The sequence below is a fragment of the Mustelus asterias genome, chromosome 2, assembly GCF_964213995.1.
Source record: "Mustelus asterias chromosome 2, sMusAst1.hap1.1, whole genome shotgun sequence".
NCBI classification, from domain to species: Eukaryota; Metazoa; Chordata; class Chondrichthyes; order Carcharhiniformes; family Triakidae; genus Mustelus; species Mustelus asterias.
The window spans coordinates 9,370,363-9,394,721 of NC_135802.1; the positions used below are offsets into that span (position 1 = coordinate 9,370,363).

The 24,359-nt window shown below is 48.8% G+C and overlaps 1 protein-coding gene across 2 annotated transcripts in view; it reads left to right on the forward strand.

Annotated features, from left to right (window-relative positions):
* Positions 1–1,509: 1,509 nt before the first annotated feature.
* The window catches only part of cyldl (cylindromatosis (turban tumor syndrome), like), a 48,111-nt gene continuing 25,261 nt past the window's right edge, over positions 1,510–24,359 (forward strand). For both annotated transcript variants that reach the window (XM_078231012.1, XM_078231017.1), the window contains exons 1-7: positions 1,510–1,707; positions 4,969–5,449; positions 11,758–12,051; positions 13,952–14,057; positions 19,394–19,596; positions 21,542–21,704; positions 23,457–23,592. In XM_078231012.1, coding sequence (XP_078087138.1) covers positions 4,970–5,449; positions 11,758–12,051; positions 13,952–14,057; positions 19,394–19,596; positions 21,542–21,704; positions 23,457–23,592 — 1,382 coding nt within the window. In that variant the 5' untranslated portion in view covers positions 1,510–1,707; position 4,969. The remainder of the gene's footprint in view (positions 1,708–4,968; positions 5,450–11,757; positions 12,052–13,951; positions 14,058–19,393; positions 19,597–21,541; positions 21,705–23,456; positions 23,593–24,359) is intronic.

A 24,359-nucleotide genomic window follows, 5' to 3' on the forward strand; every position in this document is an offset into this window, starting at 1 on the left:
CTAAGTTCATCCAACTCCAGCTCCAGTTCCCTAACACGGTTTTGGAGGAGCTGCAGATGGGTGCACTTCCCACAGGTGTAATCAGCAGGGACACTGTCGTCGTCCCTCACCTCAAACATAGTGCAAGAGGAACATAGCACTGCCTGCACACCCATCCCCTCTAGATACCTTGCCAGTACCAGGTAGAAACAGCAAAAATGAATTAAACTCACCCCTGCTCGCCCTTTCTGCCTAAGCCCTGTGAGCCAAAGCCTTATAGCTCACACTCTGCTTCCCACTCACTACACTGCCCGCTCCCGACGCTGCCCGCTGTATACTGCAGCCTACCTTTTATACTTCGCGCGCTTAAAAAACCCTTCCCAGACTCCTTAGCAGCCCACTTCCAGTTTTCACTTTAAACTTAAAATACTACTGCAAATGTAAAGGCCAAAAAAACCCACACACTAGCTGACTAATTAAATAAATAAACAATTCAATTAATCTCTCACCAGCACTGCTGCCTCCAATCACTCCCTCTCAGCTTGCTCCAGTTGGTTTGGGTAGTTTAAGGGTGGGTTTGAGCTGGTTTGGGTAGTTTCAGGGGGATTTGAGCTGGTTTGGGTAGTTTGAGGGGGATTTGAGTTGGTTTGGGTAGTTTGAGGGGGATTTGAGCTGGTTTGGGTAGTTTGAGGGGGATTTGAGTTGGTTTGGGTAGTTTGAGGGGGATTTGAGCTGGTTTGGGTAGTTTGAGGGGGATTTGAGTTGGTTTGGGTAGTTTGAGGGGGATTTGAGCTGGTTTGGGTAGTTTGAGGGGGATTTGAGCTGGTTTAGGTAGTTTGAGGGGGATTTGAGCTGGTTTGACGGTGACTTTGAGCTGGTTTTGTTAGTTTGAGCTGGTTTAAATAGTTTGAGGGTGGGTTTGAGCTGGTTTAGGTAGTTTGAGGGGGATTTGAGCTGGTTTGGGTAGTTTGAGGGGGATTTGAGTTGGTTTGGGTAGTTTGAGGGGGATTTGAGCTGGTTTAGGTAGTTTGAGGGGGATTTGAGTTGGTTTGGGTAGTTTGAGGGGGATTTGAGCTGGTTTAGGTAGTTTGAGGGGGATTTGAGCTGGTTTGGGTAGTTTGAGGGGGATTTGAGCTGGTTTAGGTAGTTTGAGGGGGATTTGAGTTGGTTTGGGTAGTTTGAGGGGGATTTGAGCTGGTTTAGGTAGTTTGAGGGGGATTTGAGCTGGTTTGGGTAGTTTGAGGGGGATTTGAGCTGGTTTGGGTAGTTTGAGGAGGATTTGAGCTGGTTTGGGTAGTTTGAGGGGGATTTGAGCTGGTTTAGGTAGTTTGAGGGGGATTTGAGTTGGTTTGGGTAGTTAGAGGATGAGGTTTGACCTGGTTTGGGGCTGGATTTGGTCTGGTTTATCCTGGTTCGGTGGCTGTGCTGCCAGCAGGAGTTGGAACCTCCGGCCTACAGAGGGTGATGATCTGCAGGAGATGATCTGTGTGTGCCCAAGGAGCTGTCAGTGGTTTAAACCCGTCCAAAGGCGGAAGCAGCGAGTGAATCGCAGGAGGAGAGACATTGAAATAATTCTGTCGGGGTTGGAGCGGCTGCGAGGTAGCAGCAGCCCCCAGCTCGCTCCCTGCTGACAGGCTGTGTCCCGGAGAGGGATACAGAGTAACACAGGAGACAAACTGCAACACTGAACATCATCCCCAAAGCTTCAAGTCAACGCTGCTGGCCCAGGTAAACACTGCAGATCAACCAGAACAAAATAAATCACCCAGCAGGGGTTAATCTTTCAGAAATAGAAGCAGGAAATGTTGCACAGGGTCTGGTAGCATTTGTGGAGAGGGAGAGGGAGACTGGGCACAGGTCAGTGTGTGGCACTAATTGCATTTTACTTTCGCTTCTGCTTCTATCAGCTGTGTGTGCGTGAGACACAGAGAGAGATTTTTCTCGGTGTTGTTTTGATCTGTAATGCAATACCTTCCAGCTGAAAGGGGAGCAGAGTCAGCACTAAGGTTAAGTTCATCTTAGAAAGTCCAGCAAGTCAGAGAGGGGGAGGGAGCAGCCCAGAGAGTGAATGAATCAGTGCTTCACAGAGCCTGGCAGAGCCACGATGGGCTGAATGGCCTGTGTTGTGTGATTCTATCTACTTGTATTTAGCCTTCATACATTAAAGGGTTTAAATAGTTTGAGGGTGGGTTTGAGATGGTTTAGATAGTTTCATTCATTTATGTAGCACCTTTCGCCCCCAGAAGCCCCAAAGGACATCGCACCAAATTTTTGATGTGTGGTCATGGTTGCAATGCAGGAAATTTGGCACCCTTTGTGCACGGAAGGATCCCACAACCGAATGTTGACGCGCAGGCATTGTTATGATGCAGGAAATTTGCCACCATTTGTGCACAGCAAGATCCCACAGCCCCAAATGTTGACGTGCGGGCATTGTTATAATGCAGGAAATTTGCCACCATTTGGTGCACAGCAAGATCCCACAAACAGCATTGTGATATAACGTCCAGCTTTTATTCCAGTGATGTTGGCTGAGGGGTAAATATTGGCCGGGAACATAGGAGCGAACTGCCCTCCTATCTTCGAATAGTGCCATGGGATCTTGCACCTCCACCTGAGAGGGGCCTCGGTTTAAAAGATGGCACCTGTGACAGTGTGGCACCCTTCCAGTACTGCACTGGGAGAGTCAGAGCCAGGTTTAGCGTGCAATGCCTGCAGCGGGACCTGAACCTGCAACCTTGCGACCCTGAAGCAAGTGGGCTGCCCACTGATGTGTCGTGCACTTTGAATCTCTGATAGGAGAAAGAGACCAATCAGCCCATCATACTCATGCTAGCTCCTGGGCAGGGCTTTCCAGCTAATCCCACTCTCTGTCTGTTTCTCTGTAGTCCTATAAAGTTATTGCCCTTTGAGTGTTTATCCAATCTCTACTTGGGGGGTGGCAGAGTGGTTAACACTGCAATTTCACAGCGCCAGGGACCCAGGTTCGATTCCGGCCTTGGGTCACTGTCTGTGTGGAGTTTGCACATTCTCCCCGTGTCTGCGTGGGTTTCCTCCGGGTGCTCCAGTTTCCTCCCACAGTCCAAAGATATGCAGGTTAGGTGGATTGGCCATGCTAACTTGCCCCCTTAGTGTCAGGGGGACTAGCTAGGGTAAATACATGGGGTTATGGGGATAGGGCCTGGGTGGGATTGTGGTCAGTGCAGTCCCGATGGGCCGAGTGGCCTCCTTCTGCACTGTGGGGATTCTATGATTCCATGAAAACCAAAATACTGCAGATGCTGGAAATCTCAAAAAAGAAAGCCAGGAAGCCTCGGCAAGCCTGGCAGCATCTGTGGAGAGAGAAGCAGAGTTAACGTCCTTGCAACTTCTCCGGATGTTACTTTGACATGTTGGAGAAGGGGATTTTCAATCGTACAGAACCTTCTCTGGCCTCTGGTCATTGCAAAGTGCTTGGCAGCCCATGAGGTGCAGCCACAGTGAGGATTTAGCTCCAATGTTACCACGTTGTAATCAGACAGACAGGGAAGCGTCCATTAGAGAGGCTCCCACCCTGAACCGTTACAACCTCTCTCAGCTGTGGATTGGCCTCGTTTACAATCACAGCACTTTCTATTTTTGTAGCTGGAAACAGTTCCAACTGAGAAGTCGCAGAATTTTACACCCTTCAATTCTGATAGGTGGTGCAGTACAACAACAACTTGCATTTATATAGCCTCCTTTAATGTAGGAAAACATTGGGAGCAGTCATCAGTGATAGAAATCCCTAACCGAGGCTTTGACAAAGGGTCATCTGGACTCGAAACGTCAGCTCTTTTCTCTCCTTACAGATGCTGCCAGACCCGCTGAGATTTTCCAGCATTTTCTCTTTTGGATTCACATTCCAGCATCCGCAGTAATTTGCTTTTATATAGAAATCCCTAATCCTTACCCGAATCCAGCCAGACCAAAAGGCAAGGAATCTTAAAGGAGGGGTGGCTATTAAGGGAATTTACCATTGGAGCAGGTTATCTAGTCCTAATAAGATTACTGTGGAATCTTGCTGTGCACAAATTGTGACAAACTCCTTTCACAACCTCGGGGTGTCTTAAGGTGATTCAAAACCATCAAAAGTGTAGTTACTGACATAGTGTGGTGGTCAATTTGTGCATAGCAAGATCTCACAGCAGTGTTGCCATGCCGATATGATCTGTTTCTGTGTTGTATGTAGGCCAGCGGATGCTGGGGAGAGCATGCCTGCACCTCTTCAAGACAGCAGCCTGGGATCTTCCCATGTCCACTTGAAAGGCTCAGTTCAGTGACTGAAAGACAGAACCTCTGACAGTGCAGCATGTGCAGAGACAGGCAGAGAGGGACAGAGGCACGGAGACAGGCAGAGAGAGAGGGACAGACGTGTGGAGACGGGCAAAGAGAGGGACAGACATGCAGAGACAGGCAGAGAGGGACAGAGGCACAGAGACAGGCAGAGAGAGAGGGACAGACGTGTGGAGACGGGCAAAGAGAGGGACAGACATGCAGAGACAGGCAGAGAGAGGGACAGACGTGGAGACAGGCAGAGAGAGGGACAGACACGGAGATGGGCAGAGAGAGGGACAGACACGGAGATGGGCAGAGAGAGGGACAAGCATTGAGAGGGACAGGCTTGCGGAGACAGGCAGAGAGAGGGACAGACATACAGAGATGGGGAGTAGAGAGAGAAGACAGCCAGAGTGCGAGTCTCAGGCAACAGGGAGACAGACAGACAACGGACACAGAAACAGATAGAGAGACAGCAGGCAAATAGAGATGTCAACACAGAGTGACAGACAGGCGTAGATTCTCAATGCCTGTAGTCGAGGCTGGGTTGAAGGTTGTTCCCTTGTGGTTAAAGGATGCAGTTGGATTCACTTGTTGTCCAGAGTCAAAGTGAAATTCCTGCAGTGGGAACAGCAGATCTGAGAGAAGATATTTATTAATTCCCTGTCATTCCACCTCTTTTCTATCCGTCAGGATGTTTGCAACCGATTTTTCAAAGGCCACAATGTTCTTCTCCAGTAAGAAAGAGATAAAATATCTCTTCTTCATTTTAATGGAGGACTTGCCCATTAGTGACCGTGTTTTTCCTGCGGGGCACATTGCGGTTATTGCCGAGACTGATTACCTGAAGGAGATGCAGAATGAGCCTCAGGCACCAGGCCGCAAGCTCAAGTTCCACCTGCTGGAGGCAGATGTGCACCTTCAGCTGGAGGTGGACAGCCTGCGGCAGCTGAACGAGCAGGATGCGGGCCTACTCCTGGCCGTTAGCCCCTCCAGCCAGCGCTTCAGCCTCTACCTGGAGAAGGAGGCGTTAGAAAATGCACTGCAGATTCAGTACGGGAACAAAGTGACCGTCGACTACAAATCCAAGCAACTGCCTGGCGTCGTCAGGTACATTGGAAGCATATGTGACAACCCAAAGCTTTCTGGAACCTTCTTTGGAATAGAGTTGCAGGTAGGCATTGTGAAAGCTGTAACAAAGTGTGTCTCCCAGGTTTCCATTAATCTATATAATCCTTCAATTAGATTCCAGTCTGTAACTCACTCCCGGGTATCCATTATTCTATATATAAACCACCCCGAACCCCTCGATTAGATTCCAGTCTGCAACTCACTCCCGGGTATCCATTATTCTGTATATAAACCACCCAAACACCTCGATTAGATTCCAGTCTGTAACTCACTCCCGGGTATCCATTATTCTATATATAAACCACCCAAACCCCTCAATTAGATTCCAGTCTGCAACTCACTCCCGGGTATCAATTATTCTATCTATAAACCACCCCGAACCCCTCGATTAGATTCCAGTCTGTAACTCACTCCCAGGTATCCATTATTCTATATATAAACCACCCAAACCCCTCGATGAGATTCCAGTCTGTAACTCACTCCCAGGTATCCATTATTCTGTATATAAACCACGCAAACCCCTCGATGAGATTCCAGTCTGTAACTCACTCCCAGGTATCCATTATTCTATATATAAACCACCCAAACCCCTCGATGAGATTCCAGTCTGTAACTCACTCCCAGGTATCCATTATTCTGTATATAAACCACGCAAACCCCTCGATGAGATTCCAGTCTGTAACTCACTCCCAGGTATCCATTATTCTATATATAAACCACCCAAACCCCTCGATTAGATTCCAGTCTGTAACTCACTCCCGGGTATCCATTATTCTATATAGAAACCACCCGAACCCCTCGATTAGATTCCAGTCTGTAACTCACTCCCGGGTATCCATTATTCTATCTATAAACCACCTGAACCCCTCGATTAGATTCCAGTCTGTAACGCACTCCCGGGTATCCATTATTCTATATACAAACCACCCAAACCCCTCGATTAGATTCCAGTCTGTAACTCACTCCCGGGTATCCATTATTCTATATAGAAACCACCCGAACCCCTCGATTAGATTCCAGACTGTAACTCACTCCTGGGTATCAATTATTCTATATATAAACCACACCGAATCCCTCGATTAGATTCCAGTCTGTAACTCACTCCCGGGTATCCATTATTCTATATATAAACCACCCAAATCCCTCGATTAGATTCCAGTCTGTAACGCACTCCCGGGTATCAATTATTCCATATACAAACCACCCAAACCCCTCGATGAGATTCCAGTCTGTAACTCACTCCCAGGTATCTGTTATTCTATGTGTAAACCACCCAAACCCCTCGATTAGATTCCAGTCTGTAACTCACTCCCGGGTATCCATTATTCTATATATAAACCACCCGAACCCCTCGATTAGATTCCAGTCTGTAACTCACTCCCGGGTATCTGTTATTCTATATATAAACCACCCGAACCCCTCAATTAGGTTACAGTCTGTAACTCACTCCCAGTATCCATTATTCTATATATATACCACCCGAACCCCTCGATTAGATTGCAGACTGTAACTCACTCCCGGGTATCTGTTATTCTATAATATAAACCACCCGAACCCCTTGATTAGATTCCAGACTGTAACTCACCCCCGGGTATCCATTATTCTAGAATATAATTATGATATATTATTATATTATATAATTACATATATTATTATAATATATTACAATATATTATATATATTTTTATGTTATATAATTATTCTTTAATATAAACCACCCGAACCCCTCGATTAGATTCCAGTCTGTAAAGATTTCTCTGACGGAAATCTTTGTCGCTTCTTTGGACACAGGTGAAGTCCCTGAGGATTGGAGGATAGTGAATGTGGTCCCGTTGTTTAAGAAGGGTAGCAGGGATAACCCGGGAAATTATAGAGCCGTGAGCTTGACGTCTGTGGTAGGGAAATTGTTGGAGAGGATTCTTCGAGACAGGATGTATGTGCAGTTAGAACGGAACAATCTCATTAGTGACAGACAGCATGGTTTTGTAAGAGGGAGGTCGTGCCTTACAAATTTGGTGGAGTTTTTTGGGGAAGTGACAAAAAGGGTTGACGAAGGAAGGGCCGTGGATGTCGTCTATATGGATTTCAGTAAGGCATTTGACAAAGTCCCACATGGCAGGTTGGTTAAGAAGGTTAAGGCTCATGGGATACAAGGAGAAGTGGCTCGATGGGTGGAGAACTGGCTTGGCCATAGGAGACAGAGGGTAACAATCGAAGGGTCTTTTTCCGGCTGGAGGTCTGTGACCAGTGGTGTTCCGCAGGGCTCTAGAACATAGAACATAGAACATTACAGCGCAGAACAGGCCCTTCGGCCCACGATGTTGCACCGACCAGTTAAAAAAAAAAACTGTGACCCTCCAACCTAAACCAATTTCTTTTCGTCCATGAACCTATCTACGGATCTCTTAAACGCCCCCAAACTAGGCGCATTTACTACTGATGCTGGCAGGGCATTCCAATCCCTCACCACCCTCTGGGTAAAGAACCTACCCCTGACATCGGTTCTATAACTACCCCCCCTCAATTTAAAGCCATGCCCCCTCGTGCTGGATTTCTCCATCAGAGGAAAAAGGCTATCACTATCCACCCTATCTAAACCTCTAATCATCTTATATGTTTCAATAAGATCCCCTCTTAGCCGCCGCCTTTCCAGCGAAAACAATCCCAAATCCCTCAGCCTCTCCTCATAGGATCTCCCCTCCATACCAGGCAACATCCTGGTAAACCTCCTCTGCACCCTCTCCAAAGCCTCCACATCCTTCCTGTAATGTGGGGACCAGAACTGCACACAGTACTCCAAGTGCGGCCGCACCAGAGTTGTGTACAGTTGCAACATAACGCTACGACTCCTAAATTCAATCCCCCTACCAATAAACGCCAAGACACCATATGCCTTCTTAACAACCTTATCTACTTGATTCCCAACTTTCAGGGATCTATGCACACATACACCTAGATCCCTCTGCTCCTCCACACTATTCAAAGTCCTCCCGTTAGCCCTATACTCAACACATCTGTTATTCCTACCAAAGTGAATTACCTCACACTTCTCCGCATTAAACTCCATCCGCCACCTCTCGGCCCAACTTTGCAACCTGTCTAAGTCTTCCTGCAAACTACGACACCCTTCCTCACTGTCTACCACACCACCGACTTTGGTGTCATCAGCAAATTTGCTAATCCACCCAACTATACCCTCATCCAGATCATTAATAAATATTACAAACAGCAGTGGCCCCAAAACAGATCCCTGAGGTACACCACTTGTAACCGCACTCCATGATGAATATTTACTATCAACCACCACCCTCTGTTTCCTATCCGCTAGCCAATTCCTGATCCAATTTCCTAGATCACCCCCAATCCCATACATCTGCATTTTCTGCAGAAGCCTACCATGGTGAACCTTATCAAACGCCTTACTAAAATCCATATATACCACGTCCACTGCCTTGCCCCCATCCACCTCCTTGGTCACTTTCTCAAAAAACTCAATAAGGTTAGTAAGGCACGACCTACCTGCCACAAAACCATGCTGACTATCACCTATCAATTCATTACTCTCCAAATAACTATAAATCCTATCCCTTATAATTTTTTCCAACATCTTGCCGACAACAGAAGTGAGACTCACCGGTCTATAATTCCCGGGGAAGTCTCTGTTCCCCTTCTTAAACAATGGGACAACATTCGCTAACCTGGGATTTCTGCTATTTGTGATATATATAAATGATTTGGAAGAAGGTGTAACTGGTGTTATCAGCAAGTTTGCGGATGACACAAAGATGGCTGGACTTGCGGATAGCGATGAGCATTGTCGGGCAATACAGCAGGATATAGATAGGCTGGAAAATTGGGCGGAGAGGTGGCAGATGGAATTTAATCCAGACAAATGCAAAGTGATGCATTTTGGAAGAACTAATGTAAGGGGGAGTTATACAATAAATGGCAGAGTCATCAGGAGTATAGAAACACAGAGGGACCTAGGTGTGCAAGTCCACAAATCCTTGAAGGTGGCAGCACAGGTGGAGAAGGTGGTGAAGAGGGCATATGGTATGCTTGCCTTTATAGGACGGGGTATAGAGTATAAAAGCTGGAGTCTGATGTTGCAGCTGTATAGAACGCTGGTTAGGCCACATTTGGAGTACTGCGTCCAGTTCTGGTCGCCGCACTACCAGAAGGACGTGGAGGCGTTAGAGAGAGTGCAGAGAAGGTTTACCAGGATGTTGCCTGGTATGGAGGGTCTTAGCTATGAGGAGAGATTGGGTAAACTGGGGTTGTTCTCCCTGGAAAGACGGAGAATGAGGGGAGATCTAACAGAGGTGTACAAGATTATGAAGGGATAGATAGGGTGAACGGTGGGAAGCTTTTTCCCAGATCAGAATTGACGATCACGAGGGGTCACGGGCTCAAGGTGAGAGGGGCGAAGTATAACTCAGATATTAGAGGGATGTTTTTAACACAGAGGGTGGTGGGGGCCTGGAATGCACTGCCAAGTAGGGTGGTGGAGGCAGACACGCTGACATTGTTTAAGACTTACCTGGATAGTCACATGAGCAGTCTAGGAATGGAGGGATACAAACGAATGGTCTCGCTGGACCAAGGAGCGGCACAGGCTTGGAGGGCCGAAGGGCCTGTTTCTTGTGCTGTAATGTTCTTTGGTCTTTGTTCTTTGTTTGTAACTCACTCCCGGGTATCCATTATTCTATATAGAAACCACCCGAACCCCTCGATTAGATTCCAGACTGTAACTCACTCCTGGGTATCAATTATTCTACATATAAACCACACCGAATCCCTCGATTAGATTCCAGTCTGTAACTCACTCCCGGGTATCCATTATTCTATATCTAAATCACCCAAACCCCTCGATTAGATTCCAGTCTGTAACTCACTCCCGGGTATCCATTATTCTATATATAAACCACCCAAATCCCTCGATTAGATTCCAGTCTGTAACTCAATCCCGGGTATCCATTATTCTATATATAAACCACCCAAATCCCTCGATTAGATTCCAGTCTGTAACGCACTCCCGGGTATCCATTATTCTATATATAAACCATCCCGAACCCCTCGATTAGATTCCAGTCTGTAACTCACTCCTGGGTATCCATTATTCTACATATAAACCACCCAAACCCCTCGATTAGATTCCAGTCTGTAACTCTCTCCCGGGTATCCATTATTCTATATATAAACCACCCGAACCCCTCGATTAGATTCCAGTCTGTAACTCACTCCCGGGTATCCATTATTCTATATATAAACCACCCCGAACCCCTCTATTAGATTCCAGTCTGTAACTCACTCCCGGGTATCTGTTATTCTATATATAAAACACCCCGAACCCCTCGATTAGATTCCAGTCTGTAACTCACTCCTGGGTATCAATTGTTCTATATATAAACCACCCGAAACCCTCGATTAGATTCCAGTCTGTAACTCACTCCCGGGTATCCATTATTCTATATATAAAACACCCCGAACCCCTCGATTAGATCCCAGTCTGTAACTCACTCCTGGGTATCAATTGTTCTATATATAAACCACCCGAAACCCTCGATTAGATTCCAGTCTGTAACTCACTCCCGGGTATCCATTATTCTATATATAAAACACCCCGAACCCCTCGATTAGATTCCAGTCTATAACTCACTCCCGGGTATCCATTATTCTACATATAAACCACCCGAACCCCTCGATTAGATTCCAGTCTGTAACTCACTCCTTGGTATCTGTTATTCTATATATAAACCACCCGAATCCCTTGGTTAGATTCCAGTCTGTTACTCAGTCTGGTTTTCATGACTGGTATTCCATGTATAAGGAATGTTCTAATGATATGAGGTTGTCTTTGTGCTGTTTGTGAATTTGCGATGTTGTTTGAACAGCGCTCCCTCCATGTTCATTTCACCAATATTACCCAGCATCCTCAGTCATTTTGTAAACAAATTTAAGCCCCTCCCCTTCCCCTCAGCCCCTCCCCTCAACCTATCCCCCTCCCCTGAGATTCTCCCCCTTCCCCTCAGATCCTCCCCTTCCTCTCAGATCCTCCCCTTCCCCTCAGATCCTCCCCTTCCCCTCAGACCCGCCCCCTCCCCTCAGATCCTCCCCCTTCCCCTCAGATCCTCCCCTTCCCCTCAGATCCTCCCCTTCCCCTCAGACCTTTCCCTTCCCCTCAGACCCGCCCTCTCCCCTCAGACCCACCCCTTCCCCTCAGACCCGCCCCTTCCCCTCAGAGCCTCCCCTCAGCCCCAGCCCCTCCCCTCAGAGCCTCCCCCTCCCCGCCTTCCTCCTGGACGCTCCTACCCCCTCTCCTCCTCTGTTTTAACTCTGCTGCCTCTGCAGGTGGAGGGTGCAGTTGATGATCTATGTGATGGAACGTTTGCTGGGCACCAGTACTTCATCTGCAAGAAAGGCTGTGGCGTCTTTGTGCCGTTTACCAAGGTGAAACGGCGATGGAGCTTCGGGGAGGGGGAGCAGTGCGCGAGTGCGGGAGGAGTGAAGACCAACACCACAGGGGGCGACCACCCTGTGAACCCTGGGGACCGCGTGGCTGTCTACATGGAAGAGGAGATGAAAGGGGGGACAGTGATGGGGGTGATGGATGGAGGCTCGACTGTGCTGGTCAACTTCGAATCGGTGAGTGAGACTGTGGCTTCGGCGAATGGTCTTTGACCAAGGTGTGGGAGGGATATCACGAGTAGCAGCCAGAATGGAGATGATTGTAGTCTCCCTTCCCTGTCAATCATGCCTAGAGACTCCATCGGTGGCATAGTGGTTAGCACTGCTGCCTCGCAGCGCCGGGGACCCGGGTTCGATCCCAGCCTCGGGTCACTGCCTGTGTGGAGGCTGCACATTCTCCCCGTGTCTGCGTGAGTTTCCTCCGGGTGCTCCGGTTTCCTCCCACATTCCAAAGATGTGCGGGTTAGGTTGATTGGTCGTGCTAAATTACCCCTTAGTGTCAAGGGGATTAGCAGGGTAAATATGTGGGCTTATGGGAACAGGGCCTGGGTGGGATTGTGGTCGGTGCAGACTCGATGGGCCGAATGGCCTCCTGCACTGTAGGGATTTTATGATTCTAAGACCACATTTAATTTGATTTGATTTACTATTGTCACATGTAATAGTATACAGTGAAAAGTATTTTTTCTTGTGCGCTATACAGACAAAGCATACTGTTCATAGAGAAGGAAAGGAGAGGGTGCAGAATGTAGTGTTACAGTCATAGCTAGGGTGTAGAGAAAGATCAACCTAATGCGAGGTAGCTCCATTCAAAAGTCTGACAGCAGCAGGGAAGAAGCTGTTCTTGAGTCGATTGGTACGTGACCTCAGACTTTTGTATCTTTTTCCCGAAGGAAAAAGGTGGAAGAGAGAATGTCCGGGGTGCGTGGGGTCCTTAATTATGCTGGCTGCTTTGCCGAGGCAGCTGGAAGTGTAGACAGAGTCAATGGATGGGAGGCTGGTTTGCGTGATGGACTGGGCTACATTCACGACCTTTTACTGGAATGATCTTATGAACATATGAACCTATCCTCCACTCACTGTAATTTGCTGGATAATTCAGATCCTGCTATCGTCAGCAGACTTTGCTGCAGTTTCAGTTTTGAGTTTGCTCCTGGGGGGCTCTGATGAAATTGACTCTGAGGTAAATTAGATTCTGAGTCCTGTAAATCCCACCCTTCGTGTACTCACCCATCGATGTCAATACTCACTCAGGTGGGACTCCATTGGAGGTGTGGCTGCCCCTGTGTCTGTCCATTCAGCAGAGGGTAGCACTCTCACCCTGAGTCAGCACGTTGTTATTCCAGGTCCCACTCCAGAGACCTGAGCACAGAATTGAAGCCGAAACTCCCACAGTGCGGTACTGAGGAAGTGCTGCACTGCCGGAGGTGCCGTCTTGTGAACCCTGTTTGCCCTCTCATAAAGGACCCCTGGATTTCTCCGGGGGTGCCTTGGCCAGTAGTTTTCCCACAGTTATTCAAGATGAATGCGGCACGGGTAGCACAGTGGTTAGCACTGCTGCCTCACAGCGCCAGGGACCCAGGTTCGATTCCCGGCTTGGGTTACTGTCTGTGTGGAGTTTGTACATTCTCCCCGTGTCTGTGTGGGTTTCCTCCGGGTGCTCCGGTTTCCTCCCACAGTCCAAAGATATGCAGGTTAGGTAGATATCAGGGGGATTAGCAGGGTAAATGCATGGGGTTATGGGGATAGAGCCTGGCGGGATTGTGGTCGGTGCAGACTCGATGGGCCGAGCGGCCTCCTTCTGCACTGTAGGGATTCTATGAGATGCTGTTTGTGGGAGCTTGCTGTGCAATCTAGCAATCAAACGAGGAGCTGGAGCTTGGGGCTGATTTTTCTCGTGCCTGTCCTGGAGGCTTTGCAAGTCGATTATCGACAGTAGATTTCCCCTCCCTTTCCCCGATTCTCCTCCCCGCTCTTCCCCTGAACTCACTCGGCTTCCGGAAGCAGTGCTTTCAGCAGCAAAATTCTCCTTGAGGCGTGGATGCTCAAACAAAGGGTTTGCTTCACTCTGTTACAGGACAAGATGAACGGGGAGGAAGCAAAGAAGCCCTTCAGGGTGCCAATGGACTCTGTCATCAAGGAAGACATGCTTCAATCGATGGGGAGCATTCAACTCAGTAACTGTGAGTCTCACTGAGTCGAACGGGTTGCGGAGGAGGAGGGGCTTTGGTGGAAGGTGGGACCAATCTCGGTGCTACCCAAAAGAGAGAGTGAGAGACGCTGGCACAGTGGTTAGCGCTGCTGCCTCACAGCGCCAGGGACCCGGGTTCGATTCCCAGCTCGGGTCACTGTCTGTGTGGAGTCTGCACATTCATAGAATCATAGAATCCCTACAGTGCAGAAGGAGGCCATTCAGTCCATCGAGTCTGCACCGACCACAATCCCACCCAGGTCCTATCCCCATAACCCCATGCATTTACCTTAGCCAATCCCCCTGATGCTAAGGGGCAATTTAGCGTGGCCAATCCACCCAACCCGCACATCTTTGGACTGTGGGAGGAAACCAGAGCACCCGGAGGAAACCCACACAGACACGGGGAGAACGTGCAGACTCCGCACAGACAGTGACCCAAGCCGGGAATTGAAGCCGGGTCCCTGGCGCTGTGAGGCAGCAGTGTTAACCACTGTGCCACCGTGCCGCCCCGTGTTTGCATGGGTTTCCTCCGGGTGCTCCGGTTTCCTCCCACAGTCCAAAGATGTGCAGGTTAGGTGGATTGGCCATGCTAAATTGCCCCTTAGTGTCAGGGGGTTAGCAGGGTAAATGTGTGGGGTTACAGGAATGGGGCCTGGGTGGGATTGTTGTGGGTGCAGGCTCGATGGGCCAAATGGCCTCCTTCTGCACTGTAGGGATTCTCTATGATTCCATCAGAGAGATGTACACTCACCACCCTCCCCCACTTTGGAGGAAATAATAGCAAATTGGATTATTATCTAAATGGAACAAAAATTACAACATGCTACTGTGCAAAGGGACCTGGGGGTCCTTGTGCATGAGACGCAAAAACCCAGTTTGCAGGTGCAACAGGTGATCAAGAAGGCAAATGGGATGTTGGCCTATATCGCAAGGGGGATAGAATCTAAAAGCAGAGCTGTCTTGTTGCATCTGTACAGGGCATTGGTGAGGCCACAGCTGGAATACTGTATGCAGTATTGGTCCCCTTATTTGCGGAAGGATATATTGGCCTTGGAGGGAGTGCAGAGAAGGTTCACCAGGTTGATGCCAGAGATGAGGGGTGTTGATTATGAGGAGAGACTGAGCAGATTGGGTTTGTACTCGTTGGAATTTAGAAGGCTGAGTGGGGATCTTATAGAGACCTATAAGATAATGAAGGGGCTGGATAGGGTAGAGGTGGAGAGATTCTTTCCACTTAGAAAGGAAGCTAGAACTAGAGGGCACAGCCTCAAAGGGGGGTCAGTTTAGGACAGAGTTGAGGAGGAACTTCTTCTCTCAGAGGGTGGTGAATCTCTGGAATTCTCTGCCCACTGAAGTGGTGGAGGCTACCTCATTGAATATGTTTAAATCACGGATAGATGGATTTCTGATCGGTAAGGGAATTAGGGGTTATAGGGATCAGGCGGGTAAGTGGAACTGATCCACTTCAGATCAGCCATGATCTTATTGAATGGCGGGGCAGGCTCGAGGGGCTAGATGGCCTACTCCTGCTCCTATTTCTTATGTTCTTATGTTCTAAGCTTATTAAAACTCTGTGAGACGGCATGGACAAGTTGGGCCGAAGGACCTGTATCCATGCTGTAAACCTCTATAACCTCTATGACTTGAAGCTAATGGTTGTGTTGCCGTTATACTGAGGGTGAAAAAGAAGAACGGTGAAGGTGGAGGTCAGGAGGGGTTCAATGACAAAATGAGTTGGCTGTGTAAGGCCAGAGGGAGCGGAACGCAAAAGGGAAGGAAAAAAATGATGTGCCCAGAGGAGATGTGAATGACAGACTGAGGAACAGCTGCTGTCCAAAAGCAAAAACAAGATTCCGAGGAAAACATTCCCTTGTTTTTCTCTGAGCTGCTGAGTATTTTTGCCATTCTCTGTTATTCTGTTAGATTTCAGCACTGTAGCCTTGTGCTTTAGTATGAACGAGTTGTCTTTGTATGGAAGGCGGAGACGGTGGCATAGTGATAAGGTCACTGCACTCATCAGGCCCAGGCTGGTGCTCTGGGGACACGGGTTCAAATCCCAGCACGGCAGCTGGTGGAATTTAAATTTAATTAATAAAATCTCAGTCACAGTAATGATAATTATTGTCGATTCTTGTTAAAAACCCATCTGATTCACTCAAACTCTTCAGGGAGGGAAATCTGCTGTCCTTACCCGGTCTGGCCTACATGCGGTTAGCACTGCTGCCTCCCAGCGCCAGGGACCCGGGTTCAATTCCAGACTCGGGTCACTGTCTGTGTGGAGTTTGCACGTTCTCCCCGTGTTGGCATGGGTTTCCTCCGGGTGCTCCGGTTTCCTCCCACAGTCCAAAGGTGTGCGGGTTAGGTGGATTGGCCATGCCAAATTGTCCCTTAGTGTCCGAAGATGTGTAGGTTAGATGGATTAGCCATGGTAAATGTGTGGGTTACAGGGATAGGGCAAGGGAGAGGGCGTGGGTAAGATAGTCTGTCAGAGAGTCGGTGCAGACTTGATGGGCCAAATGGCCCCCTTCTACAGTGTAGGAATTCTATGATTCCAGACCCACAGCAACATGGTTGATCTGAACTGCCCACTGAAATGGCCCAGCGAGACACGCAGTTCAACGACAATTAGGACTGGCCAGCCAGTGACACAGAATAAATGAAAACCAACATTAAGAAGATCGCTATTCTGAGCATTTACACAAAGTGCAGAGGGGAGTGTGCGGGAAAGCTGTGTCCAATGGAAATGTGGCAAAGATCCAGCTTTACTGGCTCCACCCTCACACATTTCAATTCATGAGGGAATCGGGAATGCTGTGGCACAGGGAGTGGTCTCGGCAAAGGCTGCTATTATGGTTAACTTGGGTTGTGCCTGGGAGAGTATTTATATCCGCGTCTTGCTCGGTGCTGTTAGTGGGAGGGAGCAGTTTGCAGTTAATGATCTTTGCGATATTGAGTCAGAAGGAAGGGGAGATTTATAATTCCCCCCACAATGGGAGGGAGTGGCAGGGGCAAAGTTACAATTTCAAAAACCTGAAAGGGGACTCAGCCAACCCCTGATATCGGGTTATACGGGAGGTGGATAGTTCAGAAGTTCATCAGGTACAGGAGCAGAATTAGGCCATTCGGCCCATCGAGTCCGCTCCGCCATTCGATCATGGCTGATATGCTCCTCATCCCCATTTTCCTGCCTTCTCCCCATAACCCTTCAACCCGTTACCGATTAAAAATGTCTAACTCCTCCTTAAATTTACTCACTGTCCCAGCATCCACCGCACTTTGGGGCAGTGAATTCCCCAGATGCACAACCCTCTGGCGCTGTGAGGCAGCAGTGCTAACCACTGTGCCACCGTGCCGTCTCCTCTGTTTCTGTCCTGTCATTGTTGAGGCTGGAGTGTTAGTGTCGAATGGGCCCATTGACAACCCGTGATTATATAGACACCGCTCTCAGCCTCATCTCCCTCACTGGGTCTGCGGCTCGATGTGTCTCAGTGCCGCCCCCTCTCCATCAGGAGAAATTCTGGTTGGGCAGGGTGTATCAGACGCTGCTTGACGATTCATTAATACAGTCAATCCTTGAATATCGCTTGAAAAAAGAGACATGTTGCCAAAGTATTCCACCTGGCCCTCATCAGGACAAACACAAGAATGCCAAACTTCAAACTATCACAACAGTTTATATTACAGGCGAAAAGAGAATTGATTGACTGACAAGTTGAATCTGATTCAATCTTTGATTTGATTTATTATTGTCACATGTATTAACATACAGTGAAAAGTATTATTCCTTGTGCGCTATACAGACAAAGCATACCGTTCATAGAGAAGGAAACAAGAGAGCGCAGAATGTAGTGTTACAGTCATAGCTAGGGTATAGAGAAAGATCAGTTTAATGTAAGGTAAGTCCATTCAAAGGTCTGATGGCAGCAGGGAAGAAGCTGTTCTTGAGTCGGTCGGTACGTGACCTCAGACTTTTGTATCTTTTTCCCGACGGAAGAAGGTGGAAGAGAGAATGTCCGGGGTGCGTGGGGTCCTTAATTATGCTGGCTGCTTTGCCGAGGCAGCGGGAAGTGTAGACAGAGTCAATGGATGGGAGGCTGGTTTGCGTGATGGATTAGGTTACATTCATGACCCGTTGTAGCTTCTTGCTTGGGCAGAGCAGGAGCCCAGACCAAGCTGTGATACAACCAGAAAGAATGCTTTCTATGGTGCATCTGTAAAAGTTGGTGAGAGTTGTAGCGGACATGCCAAATTTCCTCAGTCTGAGAAAGTAGAGGCGTTGGCGGGCTTTCTTAACTATAGTGTCGGCATGGGGGGGACCAGGACAGGTTGTTGGTGATCTGGACACCTAAAAACTTGAAGCTCTCGGCCACTTCTACTTTGTCCCGTTGATGTAGACAGGGGTATGTTCCCCTCTACGCTTCCTGAAGTTGATGACCATCTCCTTCATTTTGTTGACATTGAGGGAGAGATTATTATTGCCGCACCAGTTCACCAGATTCTCTATCTCATTCCTGTACTCCGTCTCGTCATTGTTTGAGATCCGACCCACTACGGTGGTGTCATCAGCAAACTTGAAAATTGAGTTGGAGGGGAATTTGGCCGCACAGTCATAGGTGCATAAGGAGTATAGTAGGGGGCTGAGAACACAGCCTTGTGGGGCACCGGTGTTGAGGATGATCATGGAGGAGGTGTTGTTGCCTATCCTTACTGATTGCGGTCTGTGGCTTAGGAAGTTCAGAATCCAGTCGCAGCGGGAGGAGCCGAGGCCCAGGCCACAGAGTTTGGAGATGAATTTCGTAGAATCACGGTGCTGAAAGCTGAGCTGTAGTCTATGAATAGGAGTTTGACATAGGTGTCCTTGTTATCTAGGTGTTCCAGGGTTGCATGCAGTGCCAGGGAGATGTCGTCTGCTGTGGACCTGTTGTGGCAGTAGGCGAAGTGTGGATCCAGGCAGTCTGAGAGGCTGGAATTGATTTGTGCCATGACTAACCTTTCGAAGCACTTCGTAATGATGGATTTCAGAGCCACCGGCCGATAGTCATTAAGTGCTTGGTTTTTCTTTGGTATCAGGATGATGGTCATTGTCTTGAAGCAGATAGGGACCTCAGATTGTTATAAAGAGTTGGTATCAATCCTAGAACTTTCTTTCACTCTCCCTTTGACAAAGTGGGAAGGCAGTCAGGAGCTGAGCATGTGAAGGAAACGCAGACCGTTGACCCAAAGGGAACAGACTTCGGGATGGGTTCGGGCCGTTTTGACACTCGCTGGTCTAAATGGGCTGACTCGAGGAGTTGATGATTGTATTTTTCCTTTCTTCCAATCCAGCCAGAGATATCTCGGTGGACGGAGGCTGGTCACCTGAGGGCCTGAAAGGAGACCCCATGGAGAACGGAGCGAGCCGGTCAGATCGTTTCCTGGGAGTGAAGTCTCTTGTTCAAATAAACATGGGCAATGTGCTGATGACTGGAGTGATCCAATGGATGGGTCACGTCCCCGGAATGAAAGGCAAAATAGCTGGTGTTGAATTGGTAAGGTGAAAGTCTGGTCACCCTATTATAGAAAGGATATTATTAAACAAGAAAGAGTGCAGAAAGGATTTCAAAGAACAAAGAAAATTACAGCACAGGAACAGGCCCTTCGGCCCTCCAAGCCTGCACCGACCATGCTGCCCGACTGAACTAAAACCCCCTAGCCTTCCGGGGACTGTATCCCTCTGTTCCCATCCTATTCATGTACTTATCCATACACCCCTTAAAAGTCACTACCGTATCCACTTCCACTACTTCCCCCAGCAGTGAGTTCCAGGCACCCACCACCCTCTGTGTAAAATAACTTGCCACGTACATTTCCTTTAAACCTTGCCCCTCGCATCTTAAACCTGTGCTCCCTAGTCATTGACTCTTCCACCCTGGGAAAAAGCTTCTGACTATCCACTCTATCCATGTTTCTCATAATCTTGTAGACTTCTATCAGGTCGCCCCTCAACCTCCGTCGTTCCAGTGAGAACAAACCAAGTTTCTCCAACCTCTCCTCATAGCTAATGCCCTCCATACCAGGCAACATCCTGGTAAATCTTTTCTGTACCCTCTCCAAAGCCTCTACATCCTTCTGGTAGCGTGGTGACCAGAATTGAACACTAAGGGCCCGGTTTTACTATTTTGATTCTAAGTGCTGAATCTGGGCACAATTCAGATCCGACTCGGAAATCTGCTTTCAGGCGCCCCCATACGCACTCAGCCTGAAAAAAAAATCGCGAGTCTGAATCGTGCTGTGGGCGGGGCTTATCGCGCCCAAAACGATCGGCGCTCTGAACTGTGCATGCGCAGTGAGAAACAAAAAGCGCGCCCGTGTCAGATCTGTCCCGAGCCGCAAAAAGCTGATAAAGCGGCCGGGGAGCGAATAGCGGGAGCGATGGCCCCACAGATATCACTCATCCCCCACAACATAACTGTCCGCCTATCCACTCACCCCCCCCGCTACCCAGACCGATCGCGACCCCCTGTCCCTCTCCCACCCTTCACCAATCGCCCGCAGAGTGGCAGCAAACCTTCCTGCCCCTGCCCCACCACCAGAGATACATCTTACCTGCCTCCCTCCTACCCCCCCAATCAGAGAATGAGCTGGCCTCATTCCCCCCCCCCCCCCACTCCCTCCAGAGAACGATCTGGCCCTCCTCCCTCTCCCCCCCCCAGAGAATGATCTAGCCTCACTCCCTGCCCCCCCCCCCACTCCCCCCAGGGAACGATCGGGCCTCACTCCACCCCCCCACCATACCCCCTCAGAGAATGATCTGGCCTCACTCCCCTCCCCCCCCCCCAGAGAGCGATCTGGCCTCACTCCCCCCTCCCCCCACCCCCAGAGAACAATCAGGCGTTTAGAGAGTTACACGGGTAAGATGGGTATAGAGGGATATGGGCCAAATGCGGGCAATTGGGACTAGTTTAGTGGTTTAAAAAAAAAAGGTGGCATGGACGAGTTGGGCCGAAGGGCCTGTTTCCTAAACCGCTATGACTATGATTTTCCAGTAACAATGGAGAACTCATTAGCTCCAGCAGTCCTGCCTTCCAGCCGTCCAGGCCTCACTCCTGCTGTTCCATCCCTAAACCTCTCTGTTTCCTTCAATCCTACCTCTTTGAGCTTTTTATCACCCTATTCCCCTCTCTGACTCTCCACTTTGCTTTTGCCCTTAGCCCTCCATGTAGGCCCTTGGTGTTTCCTCTGACAAACTTTGCATCATCCCAGATAATCAGCCTGGGACATGTGAACCTTGTTCCAGGACATGTCCACTTATTTCCATTTTTCACTTCCCGCTGTCCTGTCTTGGACGTCCAGATCCATATTCACCCTGGCTTCACACGTCCCAGTGTGACCCTATTCTGATTCATTCGTTGTGTCTGCAGAGTACTTTACAATTTTCATTTATATTCGTTGATAATTTAATTTCACAGTTTGTCCTTTGCCTTCCTGACACAGGACGAAGACAAGGGGCAATCGGATGGGACTTGGATGGGGCATCGCTACTTCCAGTGTGCACCCAAAAGAGGGATATTTGTCCGCATGGCATCCTGCCAGCCCGACACCAGGTTCCAATCTCTCGCTGTAACTCCGGAGGATTCGCAAGGCCCGGCACGAACAGGTAAGGCACTCTGTTGGTCAAACACCTCCTCTCTCCTTCGCCTGCAGCTACTCATTCACCAAGCTAGCAGCGGGTGACCAAAGGCCCCAGGGTGCCGTCAGTCACCCCATCTGTGGGTCAGGAGAAGGTTATGTTATGGGTCAGGACAGAAACTCCAAAGTGTTTTGTGGAGCCCGCCTGGATCATAGGTTTTGCCTCTTGAATTTGGCTAGGATAAGCATGAGATGTTTCACCTCAAGTATGATTCAAATGACCCACTGGGGAGCTTTTATCAAACAAAGTTTATTTAAGAATATAGTTAACATGTATAGTAAGAAAATTAGCAAGAACTCTTATCAATTACAAACCAGAAATGAAACAACCACTAAACTGTATAACCGTTAACAAATATATCTAATCTGTTCCAATTAAACCTATCCCGTAGACAAAAGGCCCTTTTCACCGGTTTAACACGGCAAAGACTAATACTCACGGAATACTGGACTTGGGTCCTTTGGATGAAGTCTACAGTTCTCTGGATAGACTCAGAACAGTTTGAACTCTGAACAGCTTCCCAAAACACCAGGGACTCCAGCAAGCCACCAACAACAGATTCCCCCCCCTTCAGAAAGGCAAGACCTTGCTTTCAGCTGACCAGCAGAATTTCCAAAACCAGGGAGAGAGCAAGAGAAAGAGAGAGACTTCCTTTCAGCTTGATGCCCCTTCTAAAACTAAAACTCAAACTGAAAATGAAAAAAACCCTCCCAACACCTGACCTGCCACCCAGTTTTTTTCCCTAACAATGCAGAGCCATAAACATCCCAGTAAAGATAAACATACCCCTGTTTAAGCAGCAATAAAAATCTCTCTCCCGGCAACAAATGAGAAAAACAAACGATAAATGTTTGCCTACAACTGCAGAGTACATGATTAACAAAAAAATACTTCTTAAAGGTACACTAATGTCACAGTTATAAAGGGCAAAGGTGAAAGGTGAGATGGGTCAGGATATATCGATCGAGTCATGTCAAGATTAGGCTCTGAGAAAGCTTAAAGATTATGAGAGGAGGGTGCAAGGGGCAAGCGTATACAGGTCTGGAGATTCAAGATAAGTGTGAGTCCAACATCCCTATATTATACACCACGTTGGGGAGACAGGTTATGTGCTTTTCCCTGGTTTTGTTTATTAATAATGTTTCTCGCAATGGGAGGTGTGAGATTCCACAAGGGTGAGGATTGAGTTTTTGTCCTGTAACTGCTGTTAGAAATTTCCATGTGAATCATGTGACCTGTAGCAGCCATCATTGGGTTCAGCAAGATCCTTTTTTTTTACATAAGCTAAAAGGTAACTAAATGGTTGGTGATCTCTTTCATGTTTCAGGGACATAACTGTTACTCAGATCTCACTCTTCTAGCGTCCAGAGACGACTGACTTAACCTGCTCAACCTTTCCTCATAAAATAATCCTTTCACCCAGGAATCAGCCTAATGAGCCTTCACTGATCTTCCAGTGCTTAATGGAGAGGGGGAGTGGGAGGAGGGAAGTGCGCGGGGGGTTGGGGGGGGCAGAGGCGGTGGGTGGGTCGGGGGCGGTGGGTGGGTCGGGGGCGGTGGGTGGGTCGGGGGGGGGGGTGGGTGGGTCGGGGGGGGGGTGGGTGGGTCGGGGGGGCGGTGGGTGGGTCGGGGGGGGGGTGGGTGGGTGCGAGGAGTGGGGTGCGTCAAGACACTCAGCACAGCATGACACAAACTCTGCACTTTCCATTTTGTCCCCAGCCAATCGCGAGAGCTGTGTGGTTCCTGTCATCGTCCCTCCTCCGAGGAACGAGGAGGCTGTCCGGATTCTGCTGGGAAGGATGCGCGGGATTCAGGGGCACTGCAATTCCTGCTACATGGATTCCGCTCTCTTCAGGTAGGGGGACTTGACGGTGAGCCCTCACTTAATCAAAGAGTCTTTCTATCTGAGTTTGGAGAGAGTGGGAAGTGTCGAAATCCAGGACCGTGCTGAGGTCATCTGATAGAATCCACAGAATCCCAAAATGCAGAAGGGGGGCTATTCGGCCAATCGAGTATGTACTGACTCTCGGAAAAAGTATCTTACACACCCCTGCTTTATCCTCGTAACCCCACATTTAGCATGACCAATCCACCTAATCAACACATCTTGGGACACTAAGGGGCAATTTAGCATGGCCAGTGCACCTAACCAGCACGTCTTTGGACTGTGGGAGAAAACTGGAGCACCCGGAGGAAACCCACGCAGACACGGGGGGAATGTGCAGACTCCACACAGACAGTGACCCAAGCTGGGAATGGAACCCAGGTCCCTGGCGCTGTGAGGCAGCAGTGCTAACCACTGTGCCACCGTGATGTCAGGCACATGTCAAAAGGGTGGTTAGTTTGACCTCAAGACACCTGGGATGTTGTTGGAGGGGAGGGAGGTGGCGGGGGGGGAGTTGGAATCCCTCTCCAGCTACTGGTGACTGGCTCACGAGAGCTTGGTCTCAGACGTGTCCAAGTTTCCCAGGAAGGAGTCACATATTTCCTGGAATTGAAAACAGAAAATGCTGGAAAAGCTCGGCAGGTCTGGCAGCATCTGTGGAGAGAGAAACAGAGTTAATGTTTCCAGTCCAATATGACTTTTTTTCAGAGCCCGGAGCCTACTATTTATAGTAAGGA